At 52.9% G+C, this 21,579-nt stretch overlaps 8 protein-coding genes across 8 annotated transcripts; 4 read left to right on the plus strand and 4 right to left on the minus strand.

The window, feature by feature from the left end:
* Positions 1-715: 715 nt before the first annotated feature.
* On the plus strand, positions 716-4,606 carry J4E85_009516 (uncharacterized protein; the record flags this gene model as incomplete). The annotated part of the gene is made up of 1 exon (XM_051473739.1): positions 716-4,606. The coding sequence occupies one exon, from the start codon at positions 716-718 to the stop codon at positions 4,604-4,606; it is 3,891 nt and encodes a 1,296-aa protein (XP_051322524.1).
* A 1,953-nt stretch (positions 4,607-6,559) lies between these two features.
* Positions 6,560-6,893, plus strand: J4E85_009517 (uncharacterized protein; the record flags this gene model as incomplete). The annotated part of the gene is made up of 2 exons (XM_051473740.1): positions 6,560-6,759; positions 6,830-6,893. 2 exons carry the CDS (start codon positions 6,560-6,562, stop codon positions 6,891-6,893), a joined length of 264 nt encoding a protein of 87 aa, XP_051322525.1.
* A 1,232-nt stretch (positions 6,894-8,125) lies between these two features.
* On the minus strand, positions 8,126-9,635 carry J4E85_009518 (uncharacterized protein; the record flags this gene model as incomplete). The annotated part of the gene is made up of 4 exons (XM_051473741.1): positions 8,126-8,169; positions 8,222-8,813; positions 8,864-9,299; positions 9,370-9,635. 4 exons carry the CDS (start codon positions 9,633-9,635, stop codon positions 8,126-8,128), a joined length of 1,338 nt encoding a protein of 445 aa, XP_051322526.1.
* A 438-nt stretch (positions 9,636-10,073) lies between these two features.
* J4E85_009519 (uncharacterized protein) lies at positions 10,074-10,796 on the plus strand (the record flags this gene model as incomplete). Its single annotated transcript, XM_051473742.1, has 1 exon — positions 10,074-10,796. The coding sequence occupies one exon, from the start codon at positions 10,074-10,076 to the stop codon at positions 10,794-10,796; it is 723 nt and encodes a 240-aa protein (XP_051322527.1).
* Positions 10,797-11,186: 390 nt separating this feature from the next.
* Positions 11,187-14,719, minus strand: J4E85_009520 (uncharacterized protein; the record flags this gene model as incomplete). Its single annotated transcript, XM_051473743.1, has 4 exons — positions 11,187-11,646; positions 11,700-12,166; positions 12,230-13,894; positions 13,946-14,719. 4 exons carry the CDS (start codon positions 14,717-14,719, stop codon positions 11,187-11,189), a joined length of 3,366 nt encoding a protein of 1,121 aa, XP_051322528.1.
* Positions 14,720-15,809: 1,090 nt separating this feature from the next.
* On the minus strand, positions 15,810-18,146 carry J4E85_009521 (uncharacterized protein; the record flags this gene model as incomplete). The annotated part of the gene is made up of 2 exons (XM_051473744.1): positions 15,810-16,664; positions 16,713-18,146. 2 exons carry the CDS (start codon positions 18,144-18,146, stop codon positions 15,810-15,812), a joined length of 2,289 nt encoding a protein of 762 aa, XP_051322529.1.
* A 269-nt stretch (positions 18,147-18,415) lies between these two features.
* On the minus strand, positions 18,416-19,756 carry J4E85_009522 (uncharacterized protein; the record flags this gene model as incomplete). The annotated part of the gene is made up of 3 exons (XM_051473745.1): positions 18,416-18,552; positions 18,603-19,619; positions 19,666-19,756. 3 exons carry the CDS (start codon positions 19,754-19,756, stop codon positions 18,416-18,418), a joined length of 1,245 nt encoding a protein of 414 aa, XP_051322530.1.
* A 969-nt stretch (positions 19,757-20,725) lies between these two features.
* J4E85_009523 (uncharacterized protein) lies at positions 20,726-21,303 on the plus strand (the record flags this gene model as incomplete). Its single annotated transcript, XM_051473746.1, has 2 exons — positions 20,726-20,810; positions 20,861-21,303. 2 exons carry the CDS (start codon positions 20,726-20,728, stop codon positions 21,301-21,303), a joined length of 528 nt encoding a protein of 175 aa, XP_051322531.1.
* Between the last annotated feature and the right edge of the window lie 276 nt (positions 21,304-21,579).

Below are 21,579 nucleotides of genomic sequence, written 5' to 3' on the forward strand. Positions count from 1 at the left end.
GCTACGATCATCTCAAGGCTAGAGCGGATGCAGCGAGTGTGGTTGAGGCCCTACTTGCAGCAGCCCTCATCTTCGTGTACGCAGTACTTCGTGCACTACCACTGAACACGAAGATCTTCGCTATCCTTCTGTCTCGATTACGTGTCGCTATAGATCGACCAGATTCATCATTAATCAATACATGGGGGCGAGAGAAGAATCTCAACATGTTGCTTTGGGTCCTGGTCGTTGCGAGTTGTGTCGCTACAGGGGAAGAGCGCATGTGGTGGATCGCGCAGCTATCAGAACTGTGTGGAAAGAGGCACATCAGTAGTAGACAGCATCTCGAGCTTGAAATGCGGCATGTCGCATGGACGGATACGTTTTTCGAAGATCGGATGGATGCTATCTGGGCAGAAGTGATGCGGCTGCGAGGGCCGGCGCTTTGCAGAGGGTCGTTGGCGGGGTTTTCTGCGACCGCTGTGGAGTATTCATTGTTCGATAGATGATGTAGAACAAAGAGAGTGAAGCCGTCGAGGCTGGAAACAGAACGTTGAGATGAAGGAGTTCAGTAGACGGACAAATCACGGCGGACGCTAATCCGCTTTCAATCCATGTTCGTGAATGCTCCGCCACGTGCATCGGGCAAAGTAGCGCCGACGGCGGCGGGCGCGAAGGCAAAGGGTCTCAATAATCTTCGAGGACTGACGTTCGTCTGGACACGACAACCACAACCATGGCCCCGCTTGTCGACAACCCCCAGATCAAGCAGGCCAGCCTGCACAACCCGCTGCCGCTGCAGCTGCACACGTACATCTGGCCCTTTCTAATAGTGTGGCCCGCCTTCTCCGCCATATACTTTTCGCCGCAGCGCTACGAGCAGTACATCCAGTCGTCGGAATGGACCTTTGTCTGGGTCGCCAGCATCACCACCTTCCAGTCGCTCTTCTGGCTCATGACGCACTGGAACGTCAACCTCAAGAGCGCCTTCACCACCACCTCGGCCAGCGACGTGCGCTCGGCATCGCTTATCAAAGTGCAGCCCGTCAAGAACGCGGGTGCCGCTGAGATTGTGCCATTGGTGCGCGATAACGTGGGCGGAAAGTCGAACCTCTCCTTCCTCTTCCAGAAGCGCCGTTTCCTCTACGACGCCGAGAAAGGCTCCTTCGCCCCGCTCTCCTACCCGCTCGATATCGAACCCAAGCCCCAGCTCAAGACGTTCCAGCAGACGCAGGGCCTCACCTCGCCCGCCGAGATTGAGCGCCTCACCCAGCACTATGGCGACAACGCGTTCGATATCCCCGTCCCGACCTTCACCGAGCTGTTCAAGGAACACGCCGTCGCGCCCTTCTTCGTCTTCCAGATCTTCTGCGTTGGACTGTGGATGCTGGACGAATACTGGTACTACTCGCTGTTCACCCTGTTCATGCTGGTCGCTTTCGAGAGCACCGTCGTGTGGCAGAGACAGAGGACCCTGAACGAGTTCCGCGGCATGAGCATCAAGCCCTATGAGATTCTGGTGTACAGGCAGAAGAAGTGGCAGGAGATCATGAGCGACAAGCTCCTCCCCGGCGATGTCGTCAGCGCAGGCCGGACCAAGGAAGACTCTGGTGTGGCATGCGACATGCTCCTTCTCGAAGGCTCCGCGATTGTCAACGAGGCTATGCTTTCCGGAGAGAGCACACCGGTGCTCAAGGAATCCGTACAACTGCGACCTGGCGATGCGCGCATTGAGCCCGAGGGTCTGGACAAGAACTCGTTCCTCTGGGGCGGCACCAAGGTGCTCCAGGTCTCGCACGGTAGCGACGCTGAGGAGGATGGCGGCAACGTCACTAGGCTTTCGTCTGGAGTCCCGCCACCACCGGACAAGGGCGCTGTTGCTGTTGTTATCAAGACTGGTTTCGAGACCAACCAGGGCAGCCTCGTCAGGACCATGATCTTCGCTACCGAGCGCGTCTCAGCCAACAACGTCGAAGCCCTCTTCTTCATTCTCTTCCTTACCGTCTTCGCCGTCGCTGCCTCGTGGTACGTCTGGCAGGAGGGTGTCAGACTCGACCGCCAGCGTAACAAGCTGCTCCTCGACTGCGTCCTCATCGTTACCAGCGTCGTCCCTCCCGAGCTTCCCATGGAGCTCAGCTTGGCTGTCAACACCTCCCTCGCTGCTCTGAGCAAGTACGCCATCTTCTGTACCGAGCCCTTCCGCATTCCCTTCGCTGGGCAGGTCGACGTTGCCTGCTTCGATAAGACCGGTACTCTGACTGGTGAAGACTTGGTCGTGGACGGCATTGCTGGACTTTCACTGGGCCAGGATGGTGCTACGGTTGCAGCAGACGGTGCGCACACTGATCTTGCAAAGGTTACAGACGTCGCTACTGAGACAACGCTGGTACTCGCCGCCGCTCACGCGTTGGTCAAACTCGACGATGGTGAAACTGTTGGAGAGCCTATGGAGAAGGCAACCCTCCAGTCTCTCGGCTGGAAACTCGGAGCGAAGGACACACTTCAAGCCACCATGACTACCCCCAAATCCCAAGCCGAACTCGTACACATCCGCCGCCGCTTCCAATTCTCGTCTGCTCTCAAACGCCAGAGCTCCGTCGCTACCGTCATCGTCAACAACACCAAGACTGGCCGCAAGGTCAAGAGCACAATCGCTGCAGTCAAGGGCGCGCCCGAGACTATTCGCAAGATGTTGGTCAACACCCCGCCAAACTACGAGGAGACGTTCAAGCACTTCACCCGTAATGGTGGCCGTGTCCTCGCTCTCGCATACAAGTTCATCTCCGAAGAGGGAGAGTGGGGCCAGAACCGCATCAACGATCTCAAGCGTGAGCAAGTCGAGTCTGACTTGCACTTTGCCGGTTTCCTCGTCCTCCAATGCCCTCTCAAGCCTGACGCTGTCGAGGCTGTCCGTTCCCTCAACGAGTCCAGTCATCGTGTTGTCATGATTACTGGTGACAACCCATTGACCGCTGTCCATGTCGCTAAGCAGGTTGAGATTGTCGACCGCGACTGCTACATCCTCGACGCACCTGAGAATGACGAATCGGGCGAGAAGCTTGTCTGGCGCAGCGTTGACGACAAGGTCAGCATTCCCGTCGACCCTACAAAGCCTCTGGACGCCGAGATCTTGAAGTCCAAGGATATCTGTCTTACTGGATACGCCCTTTCGAAATTCGCTGGCCAGCCTGGATGGAAGCAAATTCTGCGATACACCTGGGTCTACGCTCGTGTCTCGCCAAAGCAGAAGGAGGAAATCCTTCTCGGTCTCAAGGACTGCGGTTACACTACACTCATGGCTGGTGACGGCACCAACGATGTTGGTGCGCTGAAGCAGGCTCACATTGGTGTCGCTCTTCTCAACGGTACTCGCGAGGATCTCGACAAGATTGGCGAGCACTTCCGTAACACCCAGATGAAGAACGTCTACGAGAAGCAATGCAACCTCATGACACGCTTCAACCAGCCCCAGCCTCCTGTTCCGATCATGATTGCCCATCTCTACCCACCTGGTCCGACCAACCCTCACTACGAGAAGGCTATGGAGAACCAAGCGAAGAGGAAGGGTCTTCTCCCAGGAGCCAACGGTGTTGCAAATGGATCGGCATCTACCGGTACCCTCGTTCAACAGCAGCCTGGCCAAGTTCAGCCTCCTCAGGCCGCTGCCAACTTCGCTCAGCAAATGCAAGAGAAGATGATGGCACAGGAAATGGAAGAATTGGCCGGTGAGCCCCCGACCATCAAGCTTGGTGATGCCTCCGTCGCTGCGCCCTTCACCTCTAAGCTCGCCAACGTCGTTGCCATTCCCAACATTATCCGCCAAGGCCGTTGCACACTCGTCGCTACAATCCAGATGTACAAGATTCTTGCTCTCAACTGCTTGATCTCCGCCTACAGTCTGTCAGTCCTCTACCTGGATGGTATCAAGTTCGGTGACGGTCAGGTTACCATTTCCGGTATGATGATGAGCGTTTGCTTTCTGTCCATCTCGCGCGCAAAGACCGTCGAGACACTGTCGAAAGAACGTCCTCAACACAACATCTTCAACACGTACATCATCGGCTCCGTACTCGGACAGTTCGCTATCCACATCATCACCCTCATCTACGTCAGCCAATACGTCCAGCGCGTTGAGCCCAAGGACCCCAACCCAGATCTAGAGAAGGACTTTGAGCCATCTCTGCTCAACTCCGCAATCTACCTCCTGCAACTCATTCAACAAATCTCCACTTTCGCCATCAACTACCAAGGCCGACCTTTCCGCGAGTCCATCCGCGAGAACAAGGGCATGTACTGGGGTCTCGTCTCTGTCTCCGGTGTCGCCTTCTCCTGCGCTACCGAGTTCATCCCCGAACTCAACGAGAAGCTCAAGCTCGTCCCCTTCACCACCGACTTCAAGATCATGATTACGAGCATCATGGCATTTGATTTCGTCGCCTGCTACATTATCGAGAAGGGTCTGAAGTTCTTCTTCTCGGATAACAAGCCAAAGGACATTGCTGAGCGAAGACCGGATCAGTTGCAACAGGAGGAGAAGAGGAAGGCGAGGGCTGAGATTGAGGCCCAGAGGAAGAAGAATGAGGAGGCGGAGATGAAGGCTGCTGCTGCTGGGTTGGTGAAGCGGTAGATGGAGGGATAGTGGGATATAGAGGTGCATATAGTATTTTGGTGGTAGACTAATCTTGGTATGAAGAATTGATCATTTCTCTGCTCAGTCGCTGTTGTGGGTTGACGTGTGGTGCTGCAACGGGTGTTCACGGATCGGCATGCGACGGGGCATGCGCCGAGCTCCGATGGGTTGACATCAGTCTATCCTCGCGCACTTTTGAATCGCATTCAACACGAGCTCACGTGCTCGCTGTCCCTGGATGTGTATATAAACCTTCTTGCTCGGCTTCCAAGTCTTCCTGTTCTTATATTTCACCCAGTGTTTCTTCCCAAAACCATGGAGTTACGTGTCATGGGTGCTTCCCTCCTTTTTTTCAAAATCCTCAATCTCCTGAGTCATGTCTACGCCTCCGCGCCTTTCCTCACCACATTCTCCAAAACCCAAAAAGACGGTGCAATGGAATTTCCGCTCTCGGAGCTTTGCACAAATCAAAAGATGGGGCCCTACATCGTATGACTGGTGGCTCCTGAACAGCTGCCCAAAAGCCAAAAACGCATACTCGACCACACATGTTTGCGTTTCTGGATCAAGCTTGCAAAGGAATAAAATCTTCAACGGAAACGAAGATGTCTGCCTTTCTCCAATGCGGCTCTAGCAGCAAACCCCCAAAAGACCGTGGAAGCAGGCGATGTCTGCGGCACCGGCTTTGCGCTTCACTCTAAAATTTTCCGATGATGAGCTGATGGTGTGCGTGTGGACTGGGATCTCGAGTTGTTGTAAAATCTCCCTGTGGACTCACCTCTCTCCTTCTCCATCTCTTCCCCAAGATACCAAAAGACGTCGTTTTCTGTTGCATGTCTTCTCTTCCTGAGGCATTTTGCATACACCAGAAACGATTGTGCACGCGCTCTATGTCTTTGGTTTTTGGACTTTGTCCTCGTACTCAAAAATGGCGGACTACCTTGCGATGTCTGGCCTTTAGGTTGCTTCCGTTCTTACAAAAGCACAACAAAAATGGCGATGCTGTTGAGTTGGCGCCTTGGTCTTGGTTTCTCTATAAATTAAGGGCTTTGCTGCACGAAATCTACTTTGCATCCTGTTTTGCAGACAGAAAACCGAAAATTGCCAGGGTCACCATCGATGATTGCGTCGAGATGAATTCCTCTCACTGAAATTCCAAAATCACGTCCAGGCTTACTCCATGCCTGTTTTTCTGGCCTTTTGACAATCTTACGGCAAGCTTGAATCTACGTTGACTCTGACACATGTCTCGGTAGACGGCTCGCTTCTGTTCATTTCTAAAATGCCATGGATGGGAAGACATGATCGCGGCACCGACTCTCGTGGTTCACATGAAAATCTCCCAGTTCTCAATTCGATGGCTTCTCCTCTACCATGTCATCTTTATCCTATACAACAATGGACCAGTTCGAAAACAGAACCCAACGATTTAATGTCTGCGGGGTTCAAAATACGAAGAGACCGTCCAATGTCCGCGCCTGCCCTGTGCGGCTGCTTCAACCCCGCAGGCGAGGACGAGGCTCAACATCCCTCTTCGTTCGTGCTGTCTATCTTTTCATACCATAACAGTGTCTATATCTTCAAAACGTCATCCACAAGAAGCGATGTCTGCGCCTGGTCTGCTTTCTAGTTTGTTAGCAAAGACACGGAAATTCCTTGCATGTCCATTGCGCCCTTGGAAATCGGTACATTGATTTGTGGAAATGAAATTGAGCCTTATCGATGGTGCGAACACTTGAAGGGTCAATCGATGTGATCTCATTCAATCTTCGGGCTGCGCAAACATGGAAGCCGGCTACCACTTCGTACATAATCCGCGTCCTCACCCACATTGCCTCCTCAAATAAATACCCTACTTACCCTGAAGCAATACATGAACTACTTTTGCCAACTACATCAAAGCCACAACACCCCAAACGATTGCGAACCCCACCCAAGCCAAATACAACAATGTCCACCAACCGCTGCGAACAAATCCTTGCAGAGGTCGACAACGACGTCACCATGGCGGTCTACCGTATCTTCAGCGAAGCCGAGACCAACGAAAACATCACAGCCAAGAACTGGGAGGACTTCGCTGCTGGGCTCGATGACGGGGATAGGAAGAGGGTGGATGAGGTGGTCTGCAACTTGACGCATGCATGGGTGCAGTGCGCTCCGTGTGCGAATCTGGTGGCGCTGGTGAGGTGGCGCAGAGACGCCAGGGGTCTTTTTGCGCAGGTCCAAGGTAGTGGACGAAGCTAGAGCGGATGTGGAACTATGGTTGGGGAAGAGAGGTATATAAGTGTCGGGCGTGCGGGCGTCTTCTCTTATCGACACACTTCATCTTCGTATTTGAACAAAATGTGCTTACCAAAGCTGGATGAGTCCAGTTTCTATTCTTCCCTACATTGTATCGAAAACCTGATTGCGACGTTCCATGTCTCGGCCTGGTGAAATTCGAAAGCTGCTACACCATCAAGCAGAATGATGAACTCTACATGTACGCTACAAGCCATGTTCTTGCTGTTCAAAAGATCTCGAGGACACTGCTGTATGCGGCTATGGACATATGCTCATGGCTACTAAAAGTCGCAAGGCATGTAATTTTAGCAGATTTCGCCGGAAACTTATACGGACATCTTCTTCGAAACTAACATGGTACGGCTTTATGAAATTATACTGAACAGATTCAAATGGGTCTGTTTGGCGTTCTATGGCGTTTGGTGTGATTGTATAAATTATCTTCTGTACCACTTCTTTCTCTGCATCTTTGCACTCCACTATGATCTGTGCAATTCCAAAATCGCTTGGTCGACCATCCATGTTTCCCGAGCCCAGTCCACTAAAATTCGACTGCTTTCCTGGCATGTCTGTCCTGTTTTCGCTTTCGGAGTAGCGAGTACATCACTCACATAATGAGTTGAGGAATGTCTATGCAAAGCCTACGCGACACCGGCAAGTGTCGCAGCTTTCCTAGACAGAAATACCAGCGCAACATGCTTTCGTCTTTTGGAAAGCCAGTGGCAAGATTTTCGGGCTCTTCTGAAAGGTATACAATATTCTCTCTCTTCTGTTCTTCTTTCTCTCTTATCTGCAAAAGTTCGACTATCAAAAAGCTAGAGGCAAGGATCACATGACTGCGGTTCTCTGCTGTTTTCTCAAAGTACTCCGTCATCTACCCATGCTTTCGAAAAGCCGGATTATTGTACGACTCACCAAAAGCGCTTTGTGCTTTGTCGATGTCTTTTCCGTTGAACACAAAGATGACGGCTTGATCGAAGATCCTCTCCCGAAAGCGAAAGTGGCAGCAGAAATAAACTAAAAACCGAATATTCAACTCAAAACTATTGCTCATGGGCCCCATGTGATCACCTCGTACAAGAAACAAGTTGAACAGTTGCGCTGCAGTCTATATTAGCGTAAGAACGAAAAACAACAAAGTCTGAAACTAATGTAGACTTCTAGGTTGCCAGCTTTAGATGAACGTTTAGTCTTTTCCTTGAGCATGATGTCATGCAGCCTCGGTATGATCGTTTATTTCGTAGGTTCGCAAACCACAAGGAACGGGTGCACCGCAGCTATTGAGGATTAGCACAATTTCATCAACGCGCACCATGATCATCGACTTACCACTGACAAACAATCGCCCAGTCTTGACATCATGCCTAACCGTCGTACTCCCACTCAGCACCTTCGCATCCTTATCCTCAATAACCTTCTCAACCCTATAATCCACGCTTCTTACTCCAGTCTTCCCTACATCTACCGTCTTCCTGATACGCCAGATAGTGACAGGTGAAATGCCATTATAAGGATCGTCAAAGCCTTTACTGGATTGGTATAGATCCGGGAAACCTGCGACGTACATATCACCGTTCGCGTCCGGTGAGATGTTGTCGAGTGGCATGCCAACGTGAATGGTATCGACCAAGCTGAGGGTGTTGTCGGGCTGGAGTGCTAGGACGCGGATCTGACCGTCGATGGTGCTGGGGACGTAGAAGAGGCCGTCTCGGCCGAGGGCCAGTCCGTTGGGGAACTTGAGCCTCGTTTTGGGAAGGTAACTGAGCGCCTTGTTAAGGTATGCTTTATACTTTGGCTCACTGGGTGCGTCTGATCGTGTGAACTGGCGTTCCTCACTGCCGTCGTAGGCTGCGTGACACTTCCCAGCTCCGTCGCAGTAGGCAACGTTTCCTCCACCGATGAAGTAGTCGAGTGCGAGACGCTGGTTTGCGTTAGTCACTTGATATATGATTAGATACGGTTGCCACGTACCATGCCAACCTTGACTGAATGATCGTTCGTAACCAGAAATCCACCAGAGCCATCGCCAAGCGCCGCAACACGGTTCGGCGTCCAAATCTCGTCAGAAAAGACGGTTCGGACATGAAGCATCTGTTCTTGACCCTTTCTCATCTCGAAGATCTCGATTGTTGAGTTCGCGCCACTTTCAGAAGCATCGACAATGCTATTGGACGCATCGACTGGTGGTCGTTGGTTGACAAAGTAGAAGCGCATGGTGTTGTCGTCCAAGATCTGGACATCGAAGCCCAGAAGATCGAGATCAGAGCCACCATCTACTCCTTTATAATGGCCGATTGGCTTGATACTGCGAAGATTGTAGAGACCGTCTTCACCAGGCTCGTCTATATCCAAGGCGAGGAGCTCTGAGCCGCCGGGCCGCCGTCCAGTTACGTTGAGGTCATTCATGCTATACCAGTCAGTAATTCAGACAGCGAAACCGCGTTCATTTGTAGCGGCATAGCTGTGAGATAACGTACGCTTGATTCCAAGCCAATCTAGGCGCTGTACCTGCGCACGCCGCATACAATGTTCTTCCCTCATTGTCCAGCCAAATATCCTCGCACGCCTCCAGCCTTGGATGCACCAGACGGCGACAACTAAACTCTGGAAAGTCGTCGATGCTCTGTATCACGCGCCCAACACCAAAGGTAATTGCAAAAAGATCTTTCAGATAGATTTGGTAGAGCGACGCGCCCCACGCTACGACGAGGGCCCAGTACACGGTTTTCGCTATGCTAGGCATTGCGGAAGCTCAAACGCAAGAAAACGAGGATGAAATATAGATGGAAAATGCAGGAAAGGCTCAGCTTATATCTCACGTTGATACCTAGAGGTACGGCTGAGCAAGGCTTGCAGGGGTTGTAACAGGCAAGGCGCCTCCGTTCAGCCCCAGTAAAAATCATCCCTCGATCCGCGCGCGGAGCACGTGGGCTGGTGAAGGACCTCCAGGCATACCTCATCACCGAGCCTAAGTTTTTGCTTCGCCGAGAGCATATCGCTGGTATGAGATGCAAGTAGCAGCGCTGGGGGTAGCCGTTCGGCCTCATCCCCGGAAAGGCTGACGTCACAGGGTCTTCAACCCAATTCGGTGGCATCCTCGGCTTACACACCCCACGCCCTCCATCCCCAGCGGGAAGATCCCACCTCACCAGAATCAATTGCAACCCCGAAATCATCCAAAATGGCAAAATCCGCCTCCTTCGACGTAATAGGCACATGTTTCGCCTTCTCTGCCCCCATCGCCACCATCCAATCGCGTCTCGGCCCCAAACTCACCACCGCAGCCGTGGACCCCAAAACCCTCTTCTTCAGCTGGTTCTACGCCGCGCAGCGCGACTTCACATATGTATCCATGAGCGGCTCCTACGTGCCCATCGCACAAGTCCTTAAGTCGACTTTCCGCCGCGCATGTGCCGTGGTCGATCTACCCCTCGACGCCATCACCGACGAGGACGTCGACGAAGTAATGAAAGCGTTTAAAGCCATGGGGCCGCGGGATGGGCTGAAGACTTGTTTTGATGGGCTGAGAGAGGCGGGGTGGGATGTTTATGGTGTTACGAATGGGGGGTCTGAGACAAGTTTGGCGTATTATCATAATGCGGGGATTGAGTTGGATGCAGAGCATTTGCTTAGTTGTGATGCTATCAAGATTGCGAAACCAGATGTGAGAGTGTATGAGAATGCGGATAGGCATTTGACGGAGAGGGGGTTGGCGAAGGGGATTGAGGAGAGGTGGTTTGTTGCCGCGCATGCATGGGATCTGATTGCGGCGAGGAAGGCTGGGTTCAAGACTGCGTACTTGGACTTTGAAGAACACGATCCATGTACGGATGTCTTCGGCGAGTTCGATTTGTATGCGTCTAGTATGGAGGATCTCTTGATCAAATTGAAGGAGAGCAAGTAAGGTTGGCGTAAAGTAAATCACTTAGACGTCTACGTTGCCCTCAAATGTTCTAAATGTTGATGCTTGATGCTGTTGTAGGCTTCAGAGTCCACTAACAACAATGTAAACAAAGCGACCCAGAAGCCTACATCGCCTTAGCATCTCGTCCATTTTAGGGTTTAATATCCATGTAGGCTGCAGGACATGAGATGAGTTATAGTGTATCAAGAATATTAGGCCGAAGCCTAGAGGCTACGTAAGACTGAAAACTCCCCAGGAGTCACTAATCCCGCAGATGTATCCGTCCGGATACCATGAGATTCCGTGCAAAGGTACCGCCTTTTCTGCCCTCCCTAGAGCAGCCCACGCACCAAAAGCAGCCATTTTCCCCACCATGAAGTCCCATGCCCTCTATCTAAAGAGACTCCTCAGCTCCTCCAGCCTCTGCTTCGTAGCCTCCTCCTTGCCCTTGCGCTCCCTTGCCATCGTCATATTAGCTAGAGCCTTTTTCTTATCCTGGAGTACTAGCATCTTCTCTTCAAAGCTGTTCTGCATGATAAAGCGCTTGATAGTAACCTCCCTATCTTGACCAAGCCGATGAACACGATCAACAGCTTGCGCCTCAGCTGCCGGATTGAACTGCGGCTCCATCATGAACACTTTGTTGGCTGTTGTAAGATTGAGACCGAGACCTCCTGCGCCAATAGATACAAGCATGACGCGGACTGCAGGATTCTCGCGGAGTGCCTGCATAGACTTGTCGCGGTTTTCGCGCGACATGCGGCCATCGAGGCGGACGAGAGAGTGGCCGGCGTTTTTGAGAGCAATTTCGATGAGGTCGAGGTGTGTGGTCCATGAGGAGAATACAATGCTGTGAAGGTCAGTAAAGCACGTCTCGGTGTGGTAATGTAGGTATCAACTCACCTTTTGATCGGCCTCTCATCTGGATTTTGCTCGCTCCATACGCGGAACTCTTGCAGGTCGTTGAGTAGAGCCTGGGTCTTTGTATGCGGGCCAGTGTAGCTTCCGATCTTCTTCGCCAGTTTTGGGTCTTTTCGGATCTGATTCTGCTCCTCGATGTAGTTGTAGTAGTCCGTGCGTTCGAGCTTGAGGACCGTGGGCCGGTTGACGTCGTCACAAACGTGGCAACGAACTGAACCATCTGCCATGAGGTTATTTTTCCACTGGTCCTTCAGCTTCTTGATGTGACGTGGGCAGACGAGGTGGTAGCATGTGGTCATGTAGCCAATATCTTCCTGGACGTTGCCATCTTCATCTTCGTCGTCATCGGAATCATCCTCTAATAAAGACTTCTTATCTGGGCAGTACAGGCAGTCCGCTGCACTCGTCGAATCGAGGAGAGTGAGCATCTCGTAGGCTTGTTGACGTGTCTAAATATTGATGAACGAAGTCAGTGAATGTCTCACAACAGTTTGTATGCGGATAGTACTTACGAGCTGTGGCCTATCGCTGTCCTCCTCATCTATCTCCATGGGCTTCTCATAGGTCATGCCGTCGGTAGTCTTGAGCGCTTCTTCACTGAGCAGATCACGACCATGAGCGCAGATCAATCGAAGATTTAGGATGGCGGTCAAGATCTTGGCGTATGATCGTCCACCCATCTTATCGCCCTGGGTGACAGCATTCACCTTGCGTTGAGTATCCCTCTCGAACCAGTCATGTAACTGCTGCTCTTCCTTAGAGAACTGCAATCTGACAACGTAGTCAAGCTTTTTGGGGACCTCGTCCTTGATGATCTCCTTGGTACGACGAATGGTAACGGTGCTGACAAGCAGCTGAAGCTTCGTTACAACGTTGGGGTCGGCGTTCTTGAAAGGACCGAGGATGAACTGGTTGAAGCCGCTGGGAGTATCGAAAGGCTTCAACTTGATGAAGTTGAAGAGAGCACCCAGATCTTCAAGTCGATTCTGAACAGGCGTACCGGTTACAGCCCAACGACGTTGACCCATCATCGTACATGCTGCCTTGGACTGGTTGGTCGGGTTGCGAATTGTATGTGCTTCATCCAGAACAATGCGGAACCAGTTGATGTAGGGCAACGCTCGTTTCTTGTCTGTGAGGTCTTTCGCGATGATGTGGTACGTTGTTAAGATTATGTCGTGATCTGCAAGGACCTCAGGTGTTATGCTGAACCGCTCTGAGCCGTGGTACCGCTTCCACTTCAGGGTGCTTGTGCCCTGTGGAAAGTGGTCCTTGATCTGCTCCTTCCAGTTCGTCATGGTGCTGAGAGGACAAACAAGAAGTGTTGCGCGACTGTTGATGGTGGGCTGGATCATGCCTGGGTAGGGCCTCGGAGGTGGCCGCTTCTGGCAGAAGTCTTTGGCGGATACAATCGAGGCATCGTCGCAGATGAGTGATAGAATGCTGAGTGTCTTACCCAATCCCATCTCGTCAGCCAGAATACCCCCAAGACTAGGTCTAGGTTGATCTTCCGTCTGTTCGCCGGTGATGATATGCATGTAGTACTTGCGTCCGTTATCCCGATACTTCGGGGCCCATAATGAGTCCTTGCGTTTATCGTAAACGTCTGGCGGATGTTCTTGTTCGTGGTCGACCATGAAGTAAAGCGCCTGCTTTTGGTGAGGGTACAGGTCGGTTTTGATGAGCGTTGAAGGCTCTCGAATCGGAACTTCTTCCGAGCCACTCACAACCGTGTCGAAGACGTCTTCGACATCAGCGCGGATCTCGTCGACACTGCGAAGGACGTAGGTGTTTGTGGCAGCGCCAACGGCGTACTGGGTGGACGGCTGGAAATCGGGTTGTCCTACTTGATTCTTCTGGAACCCCTCCTTGGACTGTGGGTTGTAGTAATCATGGCGCGCGAGTTCGAAGACGGGGTTCTCAAGGATGAGGTTCTTACTTCTGAGATACCTTCCAAGGTGATCCGCAGACTTACGAGGGCAGTACAGTTGTAAAGTCATACCGACAAGCGCAGAGATTTGACTGCCAGGCGGTCCTTCGTTGGGAAGCTTTCGGCGTGGTTCAGTCCAGGCCAGCCACTTTAGACCGTTGGTTTGCGCGCTATCGATCAGTGGTGTGAGACCTTGTGCGGTCTTCATGTCGACTCTGCCGAACTCTTTACCCATACCGTCAAGCACCTAGGTATTGGTTAGTTTATGTCACACATGTATGTTGAACTGCAATCTTACCATGATGATCTGGTTTCCCTTGTGGCCGCCACCCCGGCGGAAGGATACCTTGATTCTGCTTTGGCCACCATGATTGCCATGGAACTTCTTAGGGTCGGGAAAAGGGACCACGTGAGCCTGGATATAGGTCTGCTTGAGCTTGCCAATGCAGATGTCATCGTTGCTATTGTCGTGAACGACCTGGATCTCGTCTTCGTCGTCGCTCATGGTCAAGTCGATTGCGGGTCCTTGTTGCGGCGGCGGGGCAGGTGATTGTCCGGCTTGAAGCTCAAGTGCACTCCCACCAGCGAAGTTGGGCCGATTGCCGTTCTTCCGCTCAGTCTTTATGCGCTTGGCAGGTGATGACGTACGCTCTTGAACGTTGTGTAGGCGTTCGACGAGCGAGACTTGACCAGCAATAGTGGGGTCAGTACGGCCGCGGTCAGTGTCGTTACCGGATGACGCAGGGCGCTTAGGAGTCGACGAGTTCGGATTGAGAAGCGCGCGTGGATCGAATTGCGGACTGTGTGCTGCAGGCGTTCCGTTGTTGTGTGCCTGGTTGTTGTGGGCCATGTGGTCGCCTGGCACGTGCGTGGTTAGTTCTGGGTGTGGTTCTGCTTCTACGTCGGCGCCTGGGTGACTTGTGAACGCAGGTGCATCCGGCAGCGAATCAACGGGTGAGGAGGTGACAATGGGCTCGTAGGCGGCAGGATCGGGCTCCACAGCAGGCTCGTATACGGCCAGCTCTGACCTCGCAGAGGAGTCAGACGCTGGACTGCCTCCCATAGTCTCCATGCTGGGCGTGGTGGTCAAAGGGAAGGAGCGATGACGAAGATGCGTGGACTGATATCAAGTGCAAGTAGGCAATTTTGGGTAAAGAGGTGGAAGAAGGTGAGGAGAAAGAGAGAGATTGAAGATATACCTGTTCTACGTACCCTCCTCGGGTCAAGTAATAGGGCGGGATTAAACTTGTCCATGATGGGCTCGCAATCAAAGTCACAAGGACTCTACAGGTGAGAGAGCTTCAGGTAATTCTGGCAGGTCCCCTCAGCGCTTCCAAGCTCTTCCAGCCCTTCCAACGATGTTGATGCCGAAGCGCATCTGATAGTCCGGATGCCAAGCCCTGATCCTTTCGCTCGCCACAAATCACGCGTTTTCAGGGTGTCTCGATGCGCTCAGAGAGCCCCCAGAACTGCTGAGAATCCTCTGAAGTCTGGTTGCGGTCGATGCAGGGCGCGAAGTTCCGAGGCTCGAAATGTTGAGATGATGGCGCGTAGTCGCTTAGTATACCCGGTCGTCGGGTAAGTGAAGGTAGACGTATGGTTTCGCGTCCCAGCGGCGGCAGGTTTGCCAGGCAACAATGCGGTCGGATACAGGTTCAGATGAACAAAGAGTCATTCATTTGTACCGTGGTGCGTGGGTGAAATGGCGCTGTTGCCTTTCCTGTTGATCGTGGGAAGTCATCGCGTGTGGCTGAGAAGGGCTAGCAGGAGTGTCAGATGACCCTCTCGATAATTCACGGGACATCGGCAAAGGGTCGCTGCCCGCGATTGTCGGGGGGAGCCGATAAAGATTGCACAAGAGAAGCAAGCAAGAGTCTCATCAGCTCGCGGACGACGCGCATGTATCACTCAGGTTATTAAAGGGTGTGGGGGTTGCGCAGCGTACGCGAAGGTGTGGGTGCACCAGCAGGATAGCGGAGCTATCCCGCTACTACACACATGTTGCTATCCGTAGATTCTGTACGACAAAACGCCTCTCATGCTGCCCAACCAGATGCCTATGCTATAGTCACAGCAACCTTGCGCCCGTGATGCAAGACGGCTCTCTCACGCATAATGCGATAATGTAAATAAAAAATGCCTCAAACTGGGCGATCATCTGCTCAACACCAGGTAAACACCGGGTTCCGCCCCTTGACCATCTCCAAACGTTCTACGATGACCTTTTTCCTGTTACCTTCCATATCTTCGTTTGCAGCGTATCCTAGATCGCCATCGTCGTCAAAGCCATAATCATCAAGGTCCCTCCTATGGGTCAAGGAGTGTCGCCTATGGTGTCGCGAGTCGCGCGTGTTTCGGCGAGGCGCATCGTAACTCATGCGCGACTGATGCGGAGGCCGGCCATTTGAGTGACTGTTCAAATTACGCGAACCCCAGTACACGTCGCTTACAGTCGCTGGTGATTCTGGGCCTTGGTCAGGACGTCGTACGTCGAGAGAGGATGAGCCGCGCGTGAGGTTGAAGCGATTCTCGTGTGCGGACTCGAGGGGTGGCGAGTTCATGAGGAGATCTTTCTGGGGCTTCTGTGGCGGCGTTGAGACAGCTGTGATATCCATTTCTTCATGTTCTTCCTCCACCCTTGGTTGTCTGCCTGGTGGCTGTTTCCTCCGCATCTCCGCGGACGGAGCTCTCAGCGGCACAGCGATGGGTATCTCGACAATGTCATCCCAGACACATACACGTGCCCTTCTCGTGAGCTCAAGCGGCCCAAGATCCGGTGTCTTCAGTGTCTCCACCACATTCCAAGCCTGTCCCTTCATGACCGCGATCTGTTTCGCATACATGCGCTCCTTGAAATCGGCATCTTGTGAGAAGCACTTTCGGAGTACCGATTGTGTGTCGCTCCACCATTGTTTCGAGGTGAGGAGGGGAAGGAAGTGGCGGCGGGTGGCCTCGGAGAAGGGCTGGCCGATGAGCGAGACGGGTAGGAAGAGCCAGCCAAAGGGATAGCTGCGCCACTGTAATCATGTTAGCATAGCGTTGGGGGAGTTTGAGCAGGTACTCACAGCATCAGGGTGCTTCCAGGGCCACGACAAACTGTTGTCAATGGCACCGATGGTCACTGTGGGTGTCGGCCCGCTCTGCATGGGTGTGTTCGACCGGCTAGTCGTGGTCATGGGTTCCCTTCGCCCGTAAGGGTCAGATTCCTCCATCGATTGCCTTGTGTAGGAGCTCGGTTGATGATCGTCGTCATCGTCGCGTTCCATCTTTGGTGGTTCTGCGACAATGAAGGCCTGCTGCGTCTTCTGATCAATCTTGATCATCCAGTTGTCCAGGCCTCTGTCGGTGTTCCGCATGATGTAGTCGAGGATGACCAGTTTCTCCAGTTGCTCCCTGAACGACTGTTGAATTGCGGGCGTCCAGAAGCCTCTCCGTTGATGCTGCGCGTCCCCAGTACCGGATTGTTCGTCCTCATCCTCGCCGTCTGACTGCGAGCCATTCGGCCTGCAGTCCTCAGCCCATCTCCGCTTCTTCTTCCGTGCCGCCCTGTCCGCATTGTGGGCTGTGTTATGCTGATCTGGCCACGGGTTCTCCTTGAGGAAGATGTTCGCGTCCTTGAAGCCCTTCAGGAACACCTGGAAACTCCCAAGCTTCTCAGGAAAGGGCTTCCTTTTCCTGTAGTATGCGCGCCGATCCCAAAAGTCGTAATGGAAAGATTTTGAGGATAGACCGACGACGTCGGTGTAGGGGACGAGGTTGGTGCGCAGCTGGGTATCGAGGACGTATGCGGCGGCTTCGGAGATGTAGGAGAGGTTGGGAATGAGGCAGGCGCGACCGAAGAAGAATGGAAACAGGTTGCGATGTATCCACTTGGTCCATTTGGGATTGCGCGACGCGTAAGGCTCTTCGTCTTTAGGCTTGAACACGCCCACCACCTTGCCCTGTGTGGTGCGCGCGAAGTAACTGCCTGAACTGCCCTGTGTAATCAACAAGGGATGTACATCCATCTCGATGGCCGTCCTGACGCTTTCCACGATATCGTCGAATTCGAGCTTCGTCAAGCGATCGGAGGGCACGTCGTAGTCGAATGTGAGCGACTCCGCCGTTGCCGGTCGCACCCAGTCTGGCGCCTGGAAGACTGAGTGATGGATCTCGAGCGTCTCCTCGTCTGCCGAGTCTTTCTGCTTCTTGATCTTGAACTTTTGCGCAATCTCGTCGGCCCACCGCTCAAATCGCGCATTGATGGCTTTGATGTCCACGCCGGAATTGGCACGTTGCCGTCGTCCTGACGGGCCCTTTTTGTGATTCGGTGAGCTTGCGCCTGAGCCATTCATGCGCATATTCGAGTTCCGCTGCGGTTGGATTGGTGCATATTGCGCGTTGGACAGGGGATTCTGGTGGTGGTCGCCCTCGAAGTCGCTGCCGGAGTCGTCTTCTTCTTCCTCGGCTTGGGCTATTCGGGCATAACCCGAAGTTGGCGGTCGTTTTGATTTTGGCATTGTAGTTTTGGGCGAGCGAAGGAATCGAGGTCGGTCGGAGTTTGCTGTTCGTGACTTGGTGCCTGCGATTATGGTGAAATGACGACCGCGGACACAGCTGCTGCAGGGGTCTGAGGCGCTAGTGTTCCGCTGTGGATCATCACATGCAAGACGCCCACACCGTGCATCTGATTCTAGATCGACCATATTTCTATGTGCTGTGGGGTATCGAAGTCTATCTGCAGTACGCTCAAAGAACTACTCAAGTATTCGCGGCATCGATCCATCATCTAAAAGCTATCGTCAAGATCCACTTGCCGTCTTACCACGCTCGGACTGTCCTCGTCCATACCACCTGTTGAGTCTGTGATATCGCCGCCAGCTGTCATGAGCAGGTCATCCACAATGCGCTTGCTAGCTTCTCGGGCTGTTCCGTATGTTAGCAATTGCTTGATATGTGAGGAGGGGAAATCTTACCAGGCGTCTGCATCAGCTTGCTCTGTGGAATATGGAATTGTATGGTCTTCGGAGGACTGAAGTCAACATCGTCGTCCTCTTCGTCGCTGTCATCGAAGATTGTGCCGCCAGTCCGGTGGATGCTCATGGGTTGTTTGCCTTTGGCAGGCGTCTGTATGCTTATACCAGGTGTCCGCGGCGTCTTCATGGGCGAAAAGATGTCGGCGCGTAGTTGTGGGGCTGGTGAAGAGGGAGGTGAAGAGTCGAAGTCTAGCAGCTTGGTAGCTGCGCTTCGTGGTGTAGGTGCTCCGCGCTGGCCGCCGGTGCGAGGAGTGAAAGCACCCGTCGGTTTGTACTTTCTCGGGCTGATAAGTGGTGTAGCTTGTACGCGGTATGTCTTGTCTAGAACGCGATGAAGCAGCGGGTCGTTGTTGACGTAGGACTGTTTCGTGGCTGTAGGCTGCATGAAGGGCGAGGACTCAAAGCCGCTCATATCTGGAAGGGCTTGCGACTTGCCAGGCGTGACAGGTTCCAGCTTCGGCGTCTTTGTGCCGCCAATGTTGGGTCTAAACTCGGATTTCAATGCTTCGTATGGCGAAGACATGCCAGCGAACTGAGGCTGCTCCTCATATTCGCTCTCTTCCTCATCCTCGTGGTGTTTGCCTCTTGTGGTGGAAGGTGGAGCCCGCGGAGTGCTGTGTCCGAGCGAGGGCGAGTCGAAACCGAGAGTCGATTCGGCGTCTTCTTGTGCGGACAAGGGTCGTGGTGGTGTTGTCGTCGTTCCAGTCACGGTATCCTCGTCCTCGACCGTCTCATCGTCGTACGTTTGTGACTGTTCAGTCTCGTCTTGTACAGCTGATTCGTCTTGCTCGGGGGCTTCGTAGCCCGAAAGTGAGACGTTGGCGCTGGCCTCGAAGAACTGTTTCCAGAACTTGGAGCCTTCCCAAACAGCTTCCGAGTGTTTTCCGTATTGTTCGACGATCGGCAGGATACCGGTTGTTACGATGCGATGCGCGCGGCTGAAGTTTTGGTCGATTTCTGCTTGGGTCAGTCGCGATGGTGGGGTGCTCGACGCTGTGTTTACCTTGCAGTGTGAGAGTGATGGACTGCTCTAGCTTCTCCAGTTCCTCTGTCAGCGACAGATTGCGCTGCGGCGCCATACTCATGCGCGACATGGTGTAGTTCGCGTCTAGCAATGGTAGGCGCGGTCGGTGCCTGACGCGCTTTTGTCGTGTTCGGGACGAAGACTCGCGATTCCTTGGCACCCCCGAAGTTCCCCGCACCTTCACCCAACACTAGCTCTCCCCATCACGCGTCTGTCGTTAACGATGCTTTTCTCAAACTCGACTCGTACCCGCCCAAGCAAGCGTGCGGAACCGTACCGCTCGACTCGTGTAATTGCTGCACTCGCACTAGACTGACAAGCTTGTCAACGTCATTCCCGGACCTCTTAAACCCGATGAGGATGCGTAGGTTTGCGCCATGCAACCGACATGCCCATGGTACGAGAGGGGTTATGCATACGCTACGCCTGTTCCGCATGCCCGGTTAGCCCTTGTGAGCTTCCCGGTACTGTCAATGAGGAGATCTGGGGTAATGTATATGCATATGTAGCCGCTGAGGTGCATGCTCGACTGCCTCGTCGTCTCCTTAGTTTACCTCTTCTTCTCTTCTTCGTATCGGGCTCTCGACTTGCTATCACACCAGAACAACAATCATCATGTCGTTTCGTCTACCAACAAGAGCAGTGTGTCAAGCAGTCCCCAGACTCGCAAGTATACCACGAGTGGCTTCTCGAGCACCACGATGGGCGCGTAGCTACGCAGTCACTTCAGACCAGAATAGAACAGCCATCGTAACGGGCTCTGCTCGCGGAATGTGAGACTCTTCTATTTCATGAATGTACTCAATAGGGTTTATTAACCTGTGACAGCGGCAAGGCCATTGCTCTCCGACTAGCTAATGACGGATACGATGTCTGCATCAACGACATTGAAGCTAACAAATCTGGGGCTGATGAGGTCGTGAAAGAGATACAGGGTCTAGGGCGAAAGTCTTTCGCATATACCGCGGACGTATCAAATTTGAGCGAGGTCCAAGGCCTGGTGAAAGCATCGGTTTCCGAACTAGGACCTTTGAACACCATGGTAGCGAATGCCGGCATCGCGCAAGTCAAGGCGCTTCTCGATCTTACCGAACAAGATCTCAAGCGCATGTTCGAAGTCAACGGTAGGCTTGTTTCAGTACTGCTTGGTGTGAATTTGCTGATAGTTCTACAGTATACGGCGTCTACAACTGCTACTCCACAGCCGCCAAGCAAATGATCTCGCAAGGCAACGGCGGCAAGATCCTAGGCGCAGCGTCAATCGTAGCGTTCAAGCCCTTTGCGCTTTTGTCTCACTACAGCGCCTCCAAATGGGCGGTCCGTGGCCTTACTCAAGCTTTCGCCATGGAAATGGCTGAACACAAGATCACTGTGAACGCCTATGCGCCCGGCATCGTCGGTACAGCCATGTGGGATCTCATTGACGAGAAGCTAGGCGAGAAGACCGGAGCGAAGAAGGGCGACACGATTAAGAAGTACACCGATGAACTGATTGCGCTGGGCCGAACTAGTGTACCAGAGGATGTGAGCAGTACTGTGAGCTTCCTGTGCAGTAAGGACAGCGACTATATGACGGGGCAGACAATTGTCATTGACGGTGGTATCATTTTCACTTGATTCATGTGTTAGTAGACAAAACCGCCTGGGCTATCTACGTACCTGTGCTCTGTTCTTTAGTTGGCGGCCAGTTGGTGCTGTAGCTATCCGCCAGGTCACCCATCACCGCCAGCGTTTCATCATCAGTCTGCTCTATATAACTCATCCCATTCTCAGTCGCATCATACCGTCTTTCACTATCCTCATAACCATCTTCACAAACATCAACTGACAAACTTCATCATGAGTTACTGGCAAGGCGGTGACTTCCATGCCTTGTCTGGTATAAGTTCTCAA

The sequence above is a fragment of the Alternaria conjuncta genome (genome assembly GCF_024043145.1).
Source record: "Alternaria conjuncta strain BMP 0040 chromosome Unknown scaffold_17, whole genome shotgun sequence".
Lineage (NCBI taxonomy): Eukaryota > Fungi > Ascomycota > Dothideomycetes > Pleosporales > Pleosporaceae > Alternaria > Alternaria conjuncta.